Below are 18,484 nucleotides of genomic sequence, written 5' to 3' on the forward strand. Positions count from 1 at the left end.
ATTGGAACGTAGCAAATGTTGAGGTAGGCACTTATGCTAATAATTAAAATTGTAATCTTTGCTTAGAAATCACCAGTAAATTTACAAGTTTAAGCATGACTCGCTATTCGCGATATCTGCATCCTAATAAATTAAACATTATCTCATTGCTAATGTGCAATTTAGTATTTGGTACGCATACAATTGGCGGCAACTGTATGCCCAGTGGGCAGAACACACAGACAAACGCAAGACATCTACACATATCTACAGATACATTAGAAAATATCTCAAAAAATCAACAAATAACAGCGACGTCGACGGCGACAGCGACGTCGTCATTATTGTTGCTGTTGTTGTTGTTGTTGTTGGTTTTGCTGCCAATGTTTTGTTGCGGTTGTTGTTGTAGAGCGCACAGTACGCGCATGAGTGAAATAAATTTTCACGCTTCTAAACAGAGCGGCGAGAAGAACAAGAGCAAAAGCAAAAGCAACCGCAGCAGCAGCAGCGTCGGCGGCAGCTAAAGAGACTTTTTGACTGCGACAACAACAATAACAACAACAACAATAATCAGAGCAACATCAACAGAACGAAACGCGTCCGCGTCCGAGTCCATTCATAGCCTATAGCCGGCATTTTATTTTTTGTGTTGTGTTGTGTTGTGCTGTGCTCCCGATGCCAAACGCAGACGCAGATCAGTCAAGAGTCAGAGCAGAGCCAGAAGCGTCGATCGTCGTCGTCGTCGTTGTAGTCGCAGTCGCAGTCCGGACGGAGACGTTGACGTAGTCGGGAGACCGAAGATCGCTGATCGCAGAACGGAGACGGAAGACACACAAACACACACACACACACACACACCGTATTAGATGATTATTGCGAAGCGTTTTTCGCCAAACAAACACGAAAAGTGTGCGCCACTATTTTCAAATCCCGCAGAGCGTCGCGAGCTGTGGCCGGCAACGGAACAGAACACGAGAGTTTCGATACACCAAACAACAACAAAAAAAATACTTAACAAAAACCCGAAATTCACAGCAAACAGTGCAACAACAGTCAAGCAACACCAGCAACAACAACTACAACAAGATCGCGAGTGTGTGTTCCCCGTGAGTTCGTTCAACATCGCCGTTGCGTCGCTTTTTGCTGCTTTTGTGCATTTTTGTCGGGTTCCCAGGGCCGAGGAGCATGGGAAAAACTGGCTAAGGATACGCTAAAACCAGCAAAAAGAACAAGAACCACAAAGTACGAAAAATAAAATACAAAAAAAGAAAAAAAAAGAAAAAATGAAAGAAACACACACTAAAACAGTCTGAATCTGAAACTGGAAGCTGAGCTTCATCTTTTTAGCCAGAGCCTGCGCTTTGATTAAAGCGCGCGTTTAATTTCATTTTTTACGCTACTCCAAGAAGAAGAACTTGGTACCCCACACGTCTCTCCCTCTGTGCAAAAAAATTCTCCCTCCCTCGTGCTACCCTCGCGTCGCCGATCACCGATCACCGCGTCGTCCACGTCTGATCGTACATACGAATATATATATATATGTATATATTTTTTGGATGGGGCTCCACCCTTCCAACTATTTTTCAACATTTTGCGCTTTGATTCGCTGTTTCACATTTTGGGCCCTGGCTGGCTAACTGTGGCCGATTCGCTCTTTTTTGGCCTGGACAACACAACAACGGCAACAACGTCGTCGTGGCTGCCTCGACTCGGCTCCTTGGGCGCTGCTCAGTACGCCGCCAGCTTTCTCCGTGTGCGTACGAGATCACGCAGCAGCAACGTACTTATAAAATAAATAAATAATAAAAATAAAAGTGAAAGAATCCGCGAGAGATCATCTTCGTCGTCGCCATTAACTCGTTGTGATCTTTGTGATCGTCTCATGTTGATTGTTGATCGCGGTGGATCGTCGTCTTCGCGATGTGTGTGTTGTCGCCTGAATACGTCAAGTGCGCCTGTCTCACCTCCAGCTTCACTTTATGCTCACTTCACGCCACATCGAACTGAAAGTTAACTTAACTCAAACTCAAACTCAAATTCAACTCAACGCTTGATTAATTCGCGCGTCAGAAACTGAAACTTTTGTTGGTTGATTTCGTTGGTGGGGTTTGTGGGCCTTTTTTTTTATTTTACTTTAATTTCGTTTTGCGAAATATTCAAATAAGCAAATCTCGTGCTCGCGCACTCTCATCGTGGCCGCAATAAAAAGCCTTTAACTACCTGCCCAAATACTGAAATAATATAACAACAACAACTAAGCTACAACAACAACAACAACAGCAGCTGCAAAACGCCAACTAAAACATAAAAACAACAACAACAACATTCGAGAGACTGGGACACAATTGTTTGTTGCCGCTATTCGCGGCTTCGGACCGATATGCGGTTATTCATGGTAATTGCAATTTTAATATTTGCAATGCCAATGACGGGATTCGGCTGGTGAGTTTACAATTTGAGTCTTAATCATAAAATCGCATGTAAAATGTAGTGTAAGATCAATAACATAAAATACAATATATTCTTAACGAATTCCTAACTAGATGATTTTTACTAAGAAATTATAAATAGAATCCAAAAATATAAAATTATGATGCCTATCAATGAGTATCGATATTTTTGTCTAAAATGATTTTATTATTTTTTTATTCTTCCAAATGAATATATTTATGCTGCACAAATATAAATTTGAATGCCCCTAACAACAGTCCAGAATTGGATTCGTTGTTTTAGCGGACTTGTATTTGTTCTAATATTTGTAAAAGGAAGATGAGCTAATAAGAGATAAAATGGTTATTTCTGAATGATTCACCACACACAATACATCACAAATTATTTGTTTAGCAAGTATGAATGAAACCCACAAGCAGTTTAATTATTTAACGATTAGGAGCACAAAATAGGTAAACTTGGCTATATGAATTTAGTAAATGATCTAATAAATATTTATATTATGATACTCGACCAAAGCAATGGCAAAAATACTCTCTGATTATACTTGAAGCCACTTTCCCAGGTCCCAACGACTTGAGATCAGCCTTATTTATATAGATTGGCAAGCGACAAACCCGTTCAAGTAAAATTTATGTTGCTGTGCGTTTATCGTTGCGTTGCGTTGCGTTTGCGTTGATTTCAATGCCAAAAAACCCATTACAAACGCTGCTCTACAGTGTGTCAGATCTCATCAATATATGAGCTTGAGAGATTGGCGTAACCGTTTCCGGTTTGGGGTATGGGTCGCTGACGACAACAAAAAAGCAAAATCGAACCAGAAAAGCATACATAGAAAATTGCAATGCAATAAGTGGGAAATTGCAAGCGACATAAGTTCTACGGAGGTTTTGAGGTGAGTCAAAGCCAAAGCTAACAACAAAATTCGGGCAGAGCCAATCGAGCGGACGATGTCGTCTGCGAGGGACCTTCAAAATGTGACGTTTGATTTAGATTTAATTACATGGCAATTTTTGTAGGGGACGTGCAAAACGTGGCCAAAAATACGCAAAAACCCAAAATGCGAAAAAGTGCAGCCAAAATAAATAAAGAAATTTAAGAGACACCCCTCCACCACCATCACGACGGGAGGCGCTGCATTTGAATTTATGCGCGAAATTACAGGCCAAGATAAATAAAATAAAATAAAAAAAGCGCATGTTTGGGAACCGACATCAAATAGAATGAAAAGTGTCGCAAACGATGCAATCGCTGACGGGGAGAGCAGAGGCGCATACATAAGTTATACACGCTGCCAAAAGTATTTGCCAGCAGCAAAGTGGCATCAATGAATCTGCTGCAACTGAAACAGCAACAGCAACAGCAACAGCAAACAGCCAAACGGTCGAGGTAGAAAAATTGTCGCTGTCAGCGCCAACGAAATTTGCAATGTCTTGACTTTTGCCAGGCGCATTTGTCATCCGTTTTCCCTCACGCCAAAGCATGAGCAGAAAGAGGAGGAGGAGGATGAACGGAGGAACATTTCATAGGGGGCAGATGCTTTCGTTTATTAGGGGGCGTGGCGTGGCAGGGTGGCGTAGGCGTCGCGTGGCGTAGACTGCATGACGGGTCCCCCAGCAAGCCAGCAAAAGCAAACAGTTTTGCATTAATTTTATTTGAGTTTTGTGCAACTGGGCGAGGCAGCCGCAGTCGCAACCGCCACCAAAAGAGGCCACCTGCAACATTAAAGATCAGAAGAGGGGCGGAAAACGAGAGAGAGAGAGTTGCCTCTATCGACTGGGGAGCGCATTAAATTCAATTGAAAGCTTTTGCAATAAATTAATTAAATAATTAGAGCTCAAGTTCAGTTTCGCGAGCTGTCGACGCGTTTGATGTCGCCCCCAATCATGATGATAATGATGATGACAATCATCTCGTTGCCATCAAATACACAAACACACACACACAAAACAAAAAAGTCGCAATCGAACGAATGCGCCATTTTTACGCTTCATCTGTGCCGTTCAAGGGCGCCAGACTAAACCAACGAATGCGTTGACAACAAGCGGTCCGTGACGACAGAGTGACGGACTGGCCAGAGCAAAAATAAAAGGGTGTTAAAGATGTTGGGGGAATCAGTTAAAGGGGCCAACGATAAATCACCCAGATAGACTATAAAGTTGTTTGCATAATAGAGTTTACTTATTGATCAGCATTTTGTCATAGGATGTAAAATAATTTAGAAAAAATAGCTACAGTCGAGTTTACTCGTCTGTGAGATATCCGATACCCATTTTTATTAAAAACATATTATACAAATATACCAAAAATATACCTCACAACATAAATATACCGACTACTTTGTTTGGTATTTTAAAATAGTCCTAAATTAAAAATATACCATATAGTACTCAATATACCATAATTAAATAATCCGATTGCCATTTTCAGGAATCATAAAAATTATAATTTTTATTGTCTTTACCAAAATTCAAGAATCTAAGCCTTAAAATTACCTTTTTTATTTTTATTTTAATCGATTTGTGGGCGTGGTAAACATTTGAAACAAAATTAATGCCTATATCGATTCGGCTATTGATTTTGATCAAGAATATACATACTTTATGGAGATGTATCTTTCTGCCTGTTACACATAGTTCTGGCAGGTACAACGTTATAATACTCTTCTACAACATGGGTAGTGGTTATAAATATATATGATACAATAAAATTAAAGAATATTTTATTGTTATATTTTAAATTCAAAAATGTATATATGTATTTTTTTCTCATTCTTCGGGGTTTTGCAAAATATACCAATAATCAACTCAGATATTTCAGTATGTGTGTTGTTGTTTTCCAGCCGAATGCAGTTCATCAAATGATTATATTGCGATGCTAATCAATGAGTTTTTCTGAGCAGACGCTCGATGTGCCGTTAAATGAATGGAAATTCCATTGGCCAGCAGCAGTCGAAACCAATTACAGAGAACTTACAACAAATTGCTGCAAATGCGCTTTGCTGATGTGTCTGGAATTTAATTAAAAACAGAAACATCGCCACATCGTTCGGTTGTCTCATAATGATGAAAATCGCAAAATTATGATCTATTCCTTACAATTTGATTTCAAATTAAATGAGCTCATTTCCGTCAACGAATCATTTGACATTTGCAGCAATGCTCTGATCTGCATCTATTTTGATAGCCGTTTCCTGTTTTTCATTCATTCATTCATTCGAAGACACTTTGATTGGGAGGTTCTCATTCATTCAGAGGGTTCATTCATAGTATTTTTGTTTTTGGCACTCACAGCATGTGAAATGGCAATTAAAACCCGCCAGGCTTTAATGGGTTAAGCAGCACACACACACATACACACAGAGACACACAGTGTGTCAGTGGCACTTAGTCTCAAGCTGTGTGTTGGATGCGTTTGTTGTTCCAACATCGACTCGCTCTGGGAGGCAACATCAACAACATTGCGCATACGCCGCGTGCTCGTTCTTGTTCTCATTTTCTCTCTCTCTCTCTCTCTCTCTCTCTCTCTCTCTCTCTCTCTCAATGCGTGTGTGTGTGTCAGTAGAGCAAAGCCATCCACAAAATTGGCACAGTTTATGAGCCACAAAAAAAATACACCCCCAATATGATTAGGTTAGCCATACTACATGGGGCTAACAAGCGTACAAAACTCGGCCAATTGCCAAAATTTAATGCAGACGACTTGATTATGATGCCGTGAAGAGAGACTGACAGCCAAACCAACAGCGAGGGGCATCGACAACTTTCGTCACTTGGCAAACGCAGAACTGAGAAACGGATGCCTCTCAACAATAGTAGCTACTATTATTACGTTTGTAGTTACCCAACGAAAGTTGCAGCTGGGTACATTTGGCACGGGTTTCTAGTCGCTTTTACCTCGCAACCAACAAGATTTTTAATTAAAAGTCATGCGATTTGTTTATTTTGTTAATTTGTCTTTGCGCCTCTTGTCACATTGTCAGTTGCGTGTCTCACTCGCTGCATCATAATTAAAACGCATGACCAAGAACAATTGAGACATGGGTCAAGTTGAAGGACTGCCATCTGACAAGCCAACAGAAGGGTCTAGGTCTAGGTGTAGGCCCTAAACAATTCTTCTTGTCATCGAGCGAAAGAGTGTGAGAGTGACTCACAAGTGAGCAGAGAGAAAGGGGTTTAAAATAAACTCAGATAATCAAAGACAATTCAAGGAAGTGATTGAACTTTTAGAGAAAGATTGAAGCGACTTAAACTTGGGGAATCCTATGACCATTAAAAAACCACACAGATTCTCTGCGCTGTCATAAATATTTCATATAAAAAATCTCACTCCCTGCTTTCAACGCTTTCAGCACACATTTATCTAATGTCACATAAATTTGTGGCATAGCTTGAAGGAAGCCCAGATTTCTCACAGAGCTTCACAGCCCAAGACTTGCAACAAAACTGGACATGGTCATGTCCACGTCAACGTTGCAACGGTGTGGCAACGCCTATTTGAGCTATAATTAAGTTAAACGTTGTCGCAATTTGCGCGCCAGCCACCAAAAGATTGATGTCGTCTTTGTCTTCAACCACATCCATGGCTTTGCCTTGGACTTTGGGGTCCTGAAATTGTCGGCTGGATGTCAGATGTGTCGCCCATCTTCAGGTTTGCAGCTTGTTAAAAGACCTGACAACAAAGACAAAGGCCAAATAGTAAATATGCCTGAATTATTAGCTAGCCAGCCGGCAATTGGACATGCACATGCCCCAGAGCCTGGGAACATACGCTCTGCATTCCACAAGTGTCAAACAGGATGCACATTATCATTATTACCATCATTATGATCATAAGTTTAGCTGGCTTAATAATGAACTTATCTGTTCTTTTTTTTTTGGCTTGATGGCGGCGCTAACATGTTAATTTCCTAATTGCCAAATGACAAACACTTTGGAGCGGAGTGGAGCGAAGGTGCCAAAAAGCAGCGTGTCGCACGCTGAACGCCCACACACGATGTGGCTGCCACACCCATCATCAAAGCAAAAAAAAACCTGGTCTGGCTCTAAGTCATGTCAACACCTTTTAGGTGCAAGCTGCTGCTGTTAGCTGGCTAATCAATTGTCAACGCTGCCGCCCACATCAAACGCCAGCCTACCGCGTTCGCGTTCTCCTTAACGTTCCCTTCTATTCCCCGTCTCCCTACTCCCACTCCTTCGTTGCTTTGTCCAGTTTTCTGTGTGTGTGCACAAGAGATCAGCACTTGCGCTGAGGCATTCTGCGGACAAATATTTGTGCGCGTAAATTGAAAACTGACCAGCCACAACAGCACTTGACTTGTCTTGGCCCAAACGGCGGATCTGCGGCGGCCAGGCGGCCAACTGCAGATCGGAGCCGTAGTCGGAGTCGAAGTCGGAGAGGCAGCCAGCCATTCATTCACTTGTCACCGCTTTGTTTAAATACTTTGCCACTCGCATGTTGACAAGTGGTTTAAGTCGTTGATTTGTTTACACTGCAACGCACTCAGTGGCGCAGTGGCAGCTGACACGGGGGTATGTGTGGCAGGGATGCCAACTGGCAACGGGCAACTGGCAACGTCGACAGCAACTCACGAAAATGAGTCAATCAATCGAAGTTGCATCCATTGTGACTGTCTATTTACATAGAAAACAAGGCGGAAAGTAAAAACGTTAATAGGACAACGACTTAAACATACTCTGCCTCATACAATAAACCTCTTAATTATGCCATCAATAAGATGCGTATTAAGTAATCTCTTACAGCAAATTTAATGTAGTCTTTGCCACACTTAATCGACCAGTCGAGACGCCCTTGTGGCATTAGTGTATAGCACACAGCTGAGAGCACTGGACTGTGATCAGATTGGCGTGGCATGGGTTGGGTATGGGAAATTTCAACCACTTGTCAGTGGCTACCACCAAACCGGGCACTTTGATCAAAGAAAAAAATCACTGAAAATCCATTGAGGCCTATAACGACACCCGAACAACAAAAGCAACACAGCAACAGCAACAACAACAACATCAACACTAACACCAACAACTGCAATAGGGCACACTCTTGGATGTTGATGTTGGAGTCGCTTCTTTTCTTTCGTTTGTGTGAAAGCAAAATAAAGATACGTCGCGGCCAAGTGTTGCCAGTTGCCAGTTTGCCAGTTGCCTGGACTGGGACCTGGGACTGGCAGACTGAAGTTGTTTTTGCCGTTTCAAGTTGCCGACAGCTGCGCTGCTGGCGTCGCTGCTGCTGCTGCTGTCTCAGTTGCTGCCTCGACTTCTGCTGCTGCTGCTGTTGTTGCTGCCAAGCAAACTTCAACTTCAAAAACCAAAAAGTGTCGAACAGACGGGGAACGGACGACGACTGCGAGAGTCCGCCACATCTTGGCATCGGCAGCATCATCGTCATATCATCGGCCTCGGCTATTTTCCGCTTAACCAAAAACTCCCCGTGTTTGCTGTTGTTGCTCTTGTTGTTGTTGTTGTTGCTGTTGTTGGTGCTGGCTGCTGGCAACTTGTGTGGTTACGCGCTCTGCACGCTTGAAAGGTGTTTGAGTTGGAGTTCTTTAGATCTCTCCAGTCATCTGCGCATCGACTTCGAGATCCGAATCATTGCGATCTCATCATCATCATCTTAATCATCATCATCACCATCATCGTTCGCCAGTGAACTTCAATTGTTTTTAGTTCGCCTTATTGTTGTTGCTTTCGTTGTTGCTGTTTACAAGCGCGTCTATCATTTATGCTCTTGCTGTTTGACTTTTGGCGGTCTCACATATTGGTAGAGTTGTTGCTGAGGTGTGCGAGTTTGTGTGTTGTGTGTGTGTCTGTTTGCTCTATTTGTTTTCTAAAGATTTCGTAGCTATTAAGTTGTCATAATCTCTTAGCTCGCATCGAGATCGAGTGATCGCCACAGGGCCACAACAACCAAAGTAACAAACCAAGACAGAAAGATACCATGACAGAGAGAGATAGAAAGGCAACGAAGCAAGGGCATGGCCACCAGGTGGCCAGAGTGCGATCCAGGTGGGCAAATTGGAGCATCGAAATATTTTGAATTGGAAATGGGATGGTATAATAAAAAAAAAATGGATTCAATTATTGTTGGTCACAAATGTATTAGCATTGAGACAAATTTCACTGAAATTTTTATTAGAATATTTCCCATAAATGCAAAATATTCACATATTTACACAATCTTGCTTGTCTTCATATGACATTCAACAACTCGTTAGTGGATTTCGAAAATATATCAAATTTGGTACTCACGCCTCACACAAAACACAGATATCTGCAAGCGAGCAGCGTAAAGAGAAATTGTAGTACTGAAAAATAGAATAAAAACTAATTTAATACGAATATTTCATTACCAATAAAACACTAATAAATCACTCTTACTTATCATATACACTAGAACCGAATTCACAGTCACAATTGGCATTACAAAGCTTAATATAAATCCAGGTATATATATATACTTTAAACTCTAGTCAGAAAAATTAGAAAATAAGGAAACTTTACATAGTTAGAAACAGTATTCGAAACTTACTTTTAAGACACCAATTAACATCAAGATACCCGACATAAAATGTACCATTGACAAACCAACAAGCATCAAGTGATAGATACGTTTGTATTTCAAACTTTCTATATCCCATTGAATAACTGGGATAAAAATTAAAGGTCAAATCAAACAAATTTATCACATATTTTACTTACTACTTAGTGTTCCCAGGATAATTAGCAGAACCACACCATGGACAATTGTCCAAATACTAAAGAATATAGCCTGACGTCGCAGTGTAAAACCGGCGCATTCCATGTTAAGTTTAGATAACGAAGTAGGTCAGGAATAAATTTCTGACAGTACAATTTTAATTTCATTCTCGATTTACACGGACTATAATTTAATTTTTTTTTTTAATCAATTCAATCGCACCAATATCGATTTTGGGATATAATACAGAAACTTTTCAAACGCAGCAAAACGAATGATATACGAAAATGTTGCCACGTTTTATAGATATTTAGTTTTTGATGGATCTAAACTAGTTCAATATTGTAGTTAATGAGCTGTACTAAGCGAATCATTTTTCTGATTTATAACGAAGCATTAAAAAACTCAACTGTTCTAAATTAATCAGATCATTTTTATTACGTATAAATTAACGATCGCGAATGTCAGGTTAATTTTCTAAGATTGATTATCATATACTACATTTAATTTTAAATATAATGATTTTGCACTCAAAAATACAAAAAAATGTACTGTCAAATAAAATTTAATTGCAAATGCAAATTAATCAGACCAAGTGGAATTTTCATTTATGAAGCAATCTTGAAAATTGCACCAGGTTTGATAAGTTGCTTATAAAAAGTTTATGCTATTATTATTTAGCAAAAATTTGTCAAATTTTCAAAATTTTATGCAGGGTCCACGACGTTTTGATTTCGTTTCATTGTAGTACTATATCTCACTGCAAATACTATGAAGACAACTTGACATACTGAAAACAATTAAAAAACCCATAATAATCAGTGTGATATTCAATTTCCAACATCAACATACTAATCAAATACACCAACGGATAATTATGTAGAGCTCCCAGAGGAAATAATGTACTCAGAGCGACACTAAACAAAAATTGATTCTTTAAATTCTGTTCCGAGATATTGCTGCGAATAAGAAGAACCGAAGCATTTGATAATGTGATGTGAATCAACACTTACTGACAGAAAACTTATTAACATAATTATCCCTGCAGCCACATGGATTACAGATAACAGAAAGCAAAAGCCCTTATACAGATTAGCTTTGCAAGGTTCATCGTATTTGCATTCTGTAACTAGATTTTTAAATAAATATGTCTTTTTGCTGTGGAGCAATTCTAATGACTTACATGCTGAATACCCAAAGCCACCGAAAAAAATTATGGAATGTAAAATAGTCCAAGCACAGAATATCTTAATTTTAGTTCGAAGACTGCAGCAAAGCTGATCCAGCCAAGCCAATGATTGACAATTGCACATAATGATTTCGATCTATCAAATTTATTAGAATCAACTCTTAAAAGTGGATTTTCATAAAAAATTTTATAAAAGAAATGTAATCTTTTTATAGAATCACAGTGTACTGAGTGTTTAAATATAGTTTATATTATCAGAGACACTTGAAAACCCCATAAGAAAAAGGTTAATAGGCTTGCCCAATATCAAGATATTGCTCTTTAACCAAAGGTAGATAAGCGCCGTGATATCCAATGCAAACTCGATGACCAATTTTATGGGATTGGCTTGTTCCTTATCAGTTAACAGTTTTTTGTAATCGATGAATAACGATTTGACTGTGTTGTCGAAGTCAGCTGAGTCAGCTGTTGTAGAGCGTTGCAAATTGCTAAAAATAACACAAATTCCATGTAAATACACATAGACGTGAGAAGTGAGAGGTGGAAGAGGAGATGGTCAGACTGACACAAATCAAGTAAAACTATGGCCGCACATCAATCACAAAAACCTGAGACTGCTCAGTGTGGCAGTAGCCACATTGGAGCCCAATAAAATGCCAGGGATGCCATTATTTACCTCGCACTTTCCGTCCCCGAAAATCATAAACTTGCACTAAACACACTCGTAGTACGTACTTTAACAGAGAATTGTGCAAAGTTCACGAGCGAAGCAAATTTCACGCGAATGTGCAATGTGAAGAGCGAACAGAGCAAGCGAAAAATGTAAAGAAATACATATGGAGATGTATGTACATAAAGTATAACAATAACAACAAAAATGCGAACGAAAAACAATTGAGCTATTAAAAAGTCATAAATCTGAAATGGAAAAACATAAATCAGCGCCAAAGGCGCGCACACAAAAACAATTTAAACGCCGCCGCCACCGCCCAGTGGCTCGACACACACACACACGCGCACACACACTCAAATACTATATATAATGTATAGAGATGTAGTGGTGGGGAAGTGGGGGTCAACTTGAATCCGAACCCGAATCCCTGGGCAATCGGTAATTTGCCCTGGAGCAACGCATGCTCAACGGCTGATGTTGCAGTTGCAGTTGCTGCTGCTGCTGCAGTTGCTGTTGCTGCACCCACATTGTACGCTGGCAATAATAATTATTAATTTTCCAGCTAAATTAAATTTTAACGCTGCAGCTGAAATGAAAACGAAAATTGCATCGATTGAGAAAATTGCTAAAAAGTCAAGTGGGTGTTGCAAGCAACAGTCTCTCTGCAAGCGTATGCGTGTGTGTGTGTGAATGTGTGCTGTGTGTATTTACGTAGTGGCAAATTTTATTGAGCTCCGCCGCGTTGCTTTTGCTTTTAATAATAAACAAAACAATTGGCAACTCTGTGGCATTGTGTGAGTGTCTCTGCTGGAAGTATGTGTGTTTGAAAAGAGAGTACAGTGTGTGTGTCTATGCATGCCACATTAAGCACTGCGCCATATTGCGTATACGCCGCATCGGCTGCGCCAACTGAGAATATTTAGTTCAACTGCCGAGAACCATTTAGACGCCGTGTTTTCCTTTTTCAATGCAAATAAACGAAACACTGTTTGCTGCTCTTTGACTTGGCTGCACCACAGCATAAATAAATGCAACTATTTTGAATGCACTTATCCGCTGAGTGAAGCGTCTACTTCCACATTTCGGGCGCCAAGCAGCTGCTAAACAACACGCTATGTCAATACGACAAGCATAATAAATAAATCAATGGTGTTAAGCGTTGCAGCAATTAAGGAAATCAGATGTATTTTTAAAAAAAAATTTTATTTATAGAATATTTGCAGACTCTCGATTTTAATGAAATTCTTGCATTTTATTCTAGGGCCGAGGGCACAAACATATTACTCGATCCAAATCTAATGTGCAAAAAGACACGTCGTCTACGTGGCAAACTGGCCGAAATCTGCCGCCACGATTCGGCGCTGCTCAAAGAGATCATCAATGGGATTAATCTGGGATTCCGCGAATGCGAATTTCAATTTCGTAATCGCCGCTGGAACTGCACAGTGTTGCGCAAGAGCATGAGGAAAATTTTAATGCGCGGTAAGTGCGACTAAAGACCAAATGTATCTACTGCAAGTAGAAACAGATACCTGCTCTACCTTACCTACTTACTATATATGCATATGCTTCACATTAACCACCAACAACATCAACAACAACACCAACAACGACAGTGACAACGACAGCAACAACTACATTAACTGACGACAAAGGCCAAACGGCGCTGCTTTATTATGCAGCTCAACTTGGCAGCCTGTCAACACTTTGCTGACTCAGACCGAGAGGCAACTGCGATCAGTGTTGTCACTTTAGCGATAAAAAAGTTCAAATTAAGAAAATATAAAATCGAAAAATAGCTTGGCTTAACACCGAAGTTGTAGTTTAGTTATGGAAATCGCATTTAAATATTACACTAAATTTGGAACTACAAAAAAATGAATAAGTTCATTATTTGTTTGACCACGTTAACAATTTTAGCGAATTATTTGCTCTCATTGATTTTTGTATATAAGATTATTATTATACTTAAAACTCGATACTGTCCTATTATTTTGATGTGCACCATACATCAGAGAAAAAAAAGAAACATATTTGGCTTAGGCTTTGGAAAATTGTCAGAAATCCTGGTGAGAACAAAAACCAGCTAAACTTGAACAACTCTGAGTGGGACTCGCAACTGAACACCAGCTGGAGCTGCCTTGCACTGCTGCCTAATTACAGCTAAAGTTGCAGCGTCTTCGTGGCTGGCAAAAAAATCAAAAAAAAAAAAAAACCCAATGGCAAAGGCCCAAGTCCATGCCCAAAGGCAAACTGTCAGGCGGCAGGCGACCGCATCATCCATCAAATTGCATAATAAAAATGTTGCGCCCGCTGATGAATAGCGCCTGAAATGAGCCTACAAAGCTGTCAATTTTAATAAATTATTGCCCGAAATGGTCAAAGGTATAGCCCCAGTGCTCAGCTCCTTGCTGCTGTTGTGTTTGCCCCTCAATCTGCACTTAATGACAACAATGCGCAAACAAAACACATACCAAATTATGTGCAATAAATTCCACACACACATGTTGCACACTTCACACACACTTTTGTGGATTAAAAGTGCGGCCCTGTCACTTGTCAAGCTGTCAGTTATTGAGGAAGATCTGGCAAAGAGAGAGTGAGAGAGAGATAGCGAGAGGAAGAGGGAAGGAGAGACTTCCAACAGCTGTCTTTCGTCTCCAAAGCAAGGCTGTGCTGGCCATGTAATGATGCCCTTCCATTTTTGGGGTGGTGACTGTCCACAAAACCAAAAAAGACGAATCACCTGTCCCAGCTCAATCTACACTTCCTTCTCACTTCAGTTCTCACCATTCTGAACATTGGACACAACTCGCTCGCATTACGAGCGCATGCAAATCGTTGCGATTACAAGTGCGATTTTCGATTTCATTAAAACGTGACTGCAGAGTGCAGTGTCGATGTCGATGTCGATGACAGGGCAAACTTGGAGTCATTCGTTACTGATTTGCATAGAGTTCGAGCACAATCAGCGATCGTTTATCGTGGCAATAATAAATCATTTTGTCACCTAAGCTGGCAAATTGACATCAATCATGCGACGACGCGTGTTGACAACAGCTAATCACCATCGATTATACATAAATCGATATCGATATCGCTATTGCCATCGGCATCAGCATCGCCATCGCCATCTCCGGACAGATAATCCGCTCATTTTAAAGCCCTACTCTAACTCAATTGTCAATTAATGGCCATGCTTTATGGGCTACTTACAGGCAATAGCTGTAAATGTAAATATCACTTAAGTTTACAAACTGGTTTACGTGATAATTAACAGCTAAATGGACTGTAAATACTTAAGCTCAAGTTAAATCCCATACTTAAACAGATTTAATTGCTTGCAAAAAGTTTCTGCAATCTCAGAGTAGGTAAAGCTTGAAAATTATAATTTTTATCGAAGTGCTTGTCAAAAACTGATTCCATTTTAACTAGAAGAATATTGATAGGAAACATATTGACCCATTTTCGATAAACTATGATTAATGCATAATATATATATATATATTCTATTATTTTACCAGATTAGAACAAATTTTCATTAGATACTGAACTAAACTTAATGTTCTTCATTTCACTTTGCAACAATTGGACGATATATTAAAATATGTATTTAAATTTAAATTCGAATATCGTATTTACTTTCTTTAATTAAATCCTCCTTTCTAACTTCCACAGACTCCAGAGAAACGGGCTTTGTGAATGCCATCACAGCAGCGGGCGTCACCTATGCGGTAACCAAGGCTTGCAACATGGGGCAGTTAGTCGAGTGCTCCTGCGATAAATCGCACATGCGCCGCAATGGCGGGCAACCTCAAATGGTGAATGCGGCAACCGCCGAAGAGGCGTTGGAGCGACAACAGCTGCGCCAACAGTTGCCACCGCAACGTGCTGACAACGAGAACAGCCAAAATAACAGCAACATGACGGACATTATGCTGGGCAGGCAACGCAATAGAAATAGGCCAGGTGGCCGGCGAGGGCGACGCAAATTTTGGGACAACATCAAGTTCCCACAGGGCGAATGGGAATGGGGCGGCTGCAGTGACAATGTGAACTTTGGGCTGCGACATTCGCGTGCCTTTCTCGATGCCAAGCAACGGCAGCGTCGCAGCGATCTCGGCACCTTGGTCAAACTGCACAACAATAATGCCGGACGATTGGTAAGCAGCAGCAGCAGCATTTAACAGCTAAGTCAAGCCTCACTTTCAATTCTCTATTATGTATTCTTAGGCTATACGCGATTCAATGCGTTTGGAGTGTAAATGTCATGGCTTGTCCGGATCGTGCACGGTGAAAACCTGTTGGCTAAAGATGCCGCCATTTCGTGAGATATCAGCACGACTGCTCGACAGATACGATGGGGCACGCAAGGTGGCGCTACGTAATGACGGCAACAGTTTTATGCCCGAGACACCGCACACGAAGCCTGCAAACAAATATCAACTGGTCTATGCGGATGATTCGGCAGACTTTTGCACGGCGAACCCAAAGACTGGGGCCTTGGGCACACAGGACAGGGAATGCAATGCCACGTCGACGGGTCCAGATGGCTGCGATCATTTATGCTGCAGTCGAGGGTATAAGCATCGTGTTGTCACCGAGTGGACCAACTGCAATTGTGTCTTTAAATGGTGCTGTGAGGTGACGTGTAAGAAGTGCAAGGAGCATCGTGCGGTTAACACCTGTCTCTAGATGAGGTGCGGGGTCGTTGGGTTTGGGTTCGGCATAGTCATGAACATTATTTAAAAGCTTTCCATTTCGCGTGATAAACAACAGTTTAAAAACACACAACGTTTTGCTGCAGTCCATTTTTTAAGTATTAACTAACACTAGTAAAACAGGGTAAAACACATACACATACATACACAACACAAAAATACAAAAATCAAGTTGATTTTAGCCCGGCTTTAGGTCGTTCTAGTTGTAAATAAGTATCATCCGTAGTATGAACCATGTAAGCTTGTAAATAGTTGTAATAAAAAGAAGAAAAAGAACACTCAAAACTTTTTATTGTTTCCACAGCTACCGATAGACAGCTTGATATAGCAGTTAGTTTATATGTTTTCAATTAATTGCAACAAATTGAATATCAAACAGGTAAAATGAAATTAAATAATCTTTGACTTTATGCTAAACGGAAATGTATCTCAATCGCTTTGCCCATTGATTGAAATCTGCATAAATGATTAAACGTAATTTAATGAAGACAACAGCAAAAACCGATTGAGAAACAAGTTCAGCCAGCAAACATAAATATAGCTTTGTAGCTGTATCTCTATCTCTATCTGTGCCTGCAGCCATTCACGAGTAAGTATTGTCAACTATAAGTGGCGCGTATCTGTAGCTGTAGCTGTATCTGTATCTGGCAAATACAGCTAGAGTGGAGCTCAATGACTTTCCCATAAATTAACACAATTTTATTGTTGTCGACACGAGATAAAAATCTACAGAAATTTGCCTAAACAGCAACAAAACTGAAACCGAAAATCGCATTCGAACAAAACTGAAAATTGATTTGCCTTTGTGCATAAATTATCATCGATTGTCGACTGTCGACAGTCGACTGCCGATTGTAGATCGTTGATTTGAATGCATAAATTAAAAAATCAAATAGATGTCGCTAAATGCATGTAATTAAAACTATCATACAACGATTTTATGAAATAATCCCCAACAGAAGCCAATGACTCGTATTCAAAACGTAAACAACTTTTAATCAATTCACGATTTGAGTGATTTGAATGACTTCTATCAAATAGTAGTTAATGAATTTTCATTTTGTATTAATAATAGTTAATGCTGTTAAACCATCGCAACTTCAAGTGTAATTAGTCGAGTTGTTGTTCAGCTTAATAGTGTTACAACTAATAGCCAAACCATAATTCAATCTCAAACTAAAGCGATTTTTAAGTAGAGCAACTAATTAGACTTCTATTGATAAGAAACTCTACAGCTCATGCATATGCAAAGTCTTCAACTCTATCGACTTCAAAACAATTTCAATTGGATTATCTGAGCTTAGCATTCTCGGCAACAATCTCAGCTTAGCTTTGATATTCGAGGAACGCAATGAAATGCCTCAAGCAGATGCCCAACATGCCCAAATTCCATTCCATTACCTACTCTGTCTACTGACTGGGCCAGGTCAATCTCAGAGAGAGACAGAAAGAGAGAGAGAGAGAGAGAGACCAACAAGAGAGGCAAGCCCATGCGACGATAAGATACAACAGCAACGGCAGCAGAAACATCAGCAGCATCTTTAGCTCTACAGCAACAACTAATTAACAATCGCATTCATTTTATTTATCGTACAAATGCAAACCGCTTGACTTCCAAAACTGTATCTGCATGCATTTATATAAAGACTCGAATGTGTCGTCTTCTCTCCCTTGGCTTGCTGGGTTTCTCTGTGTTCCACAGTCGAGTTGAGTGTTCAGAGCTCTCAGATCGCAGCTCTCAGCCACCGATGTGGACAA

At 40.3% G+C, this 18,484-nt stretch overlaps 2 protein-coding genes and 1 long non-coding RNA gene across 9 annotated transcripts in view; 1 reads left to right on the top strand and 2 right to left on the bottom strand.

Moving 5' to 3' along the window:
• LOC132795219 (protein Wnt-4) overlaps nt 1-18,484 on the bottom strand; it is a 110,498-nt gene that overhangs the window by 88,682 nt on the left and 3,332 nt on the right. The window lies entirely within an intron of this gene.
• Nucleotides 722-16,995, top strand: LOC132798422 (protein Wnt-6). Its single transcript, XM_060810277.1, has 4 exons — nt 722-2,421; nt 13,267-13,487; nt 15,684-16,168; nt 16,239-16,995. The coding sequence occupies exons 1-4, from the start codon at nt 2,360-2,362 to the stop codon at nt 16,698-16,700; spliced, it is 1,230 nt and encodes a 409-aa protein (XP_060666260.1). The 5' UTR covers nt 722-2,359; the 3' UTR covers nt 16,701-16,995.
• LOC132792903 (uncharacterized) lies at nt 9,546-11,588 on the bottom strand. 6 transcript variants are annotated; one of them, XR_009633055.1, is made up of 7 exons: nt 11,327-11,588; nt 11,157-11,272; nt 10,996-11,060; nt 10,146-10,933; nt 9,976-10,091; nt 9,825-9,912; nt 9,546-9,751 (listed from the first exon to the last, which is right to left on the bottom strand). It is a non-coding gene; the product is annotated as an uncharacterized LOC132792903 (long non-coding RNA). The 6 variants fall into 6 exon arrangements; XR_009633052.1 differs by having other exon boundaries at nt 9,553-9,751; nt 10,996-11,086; nt 11,327-11,587; XR_009633054.1 differs by having other exon boundaries at nt 9,554-9,751; nt 9,976-10,073; nt 10,996-11,102; nt 11,327-11,587.

The sequence above is a fragment of the Drosophila nasuta genome, chromosome 2L, assembly GCF_023558535.2.
Source record: "Drosophila nasuta strain 15112-1781.00 chromosome 2L, ASM2355853v1, whole genome shotgun sequence".
Taxonomy (NCBI): Eukaryota; Metazoa; Arthropoda; class Insecta; order Diptera; family Drosophilidae; genus Drosophila; species Drosophila nasuta.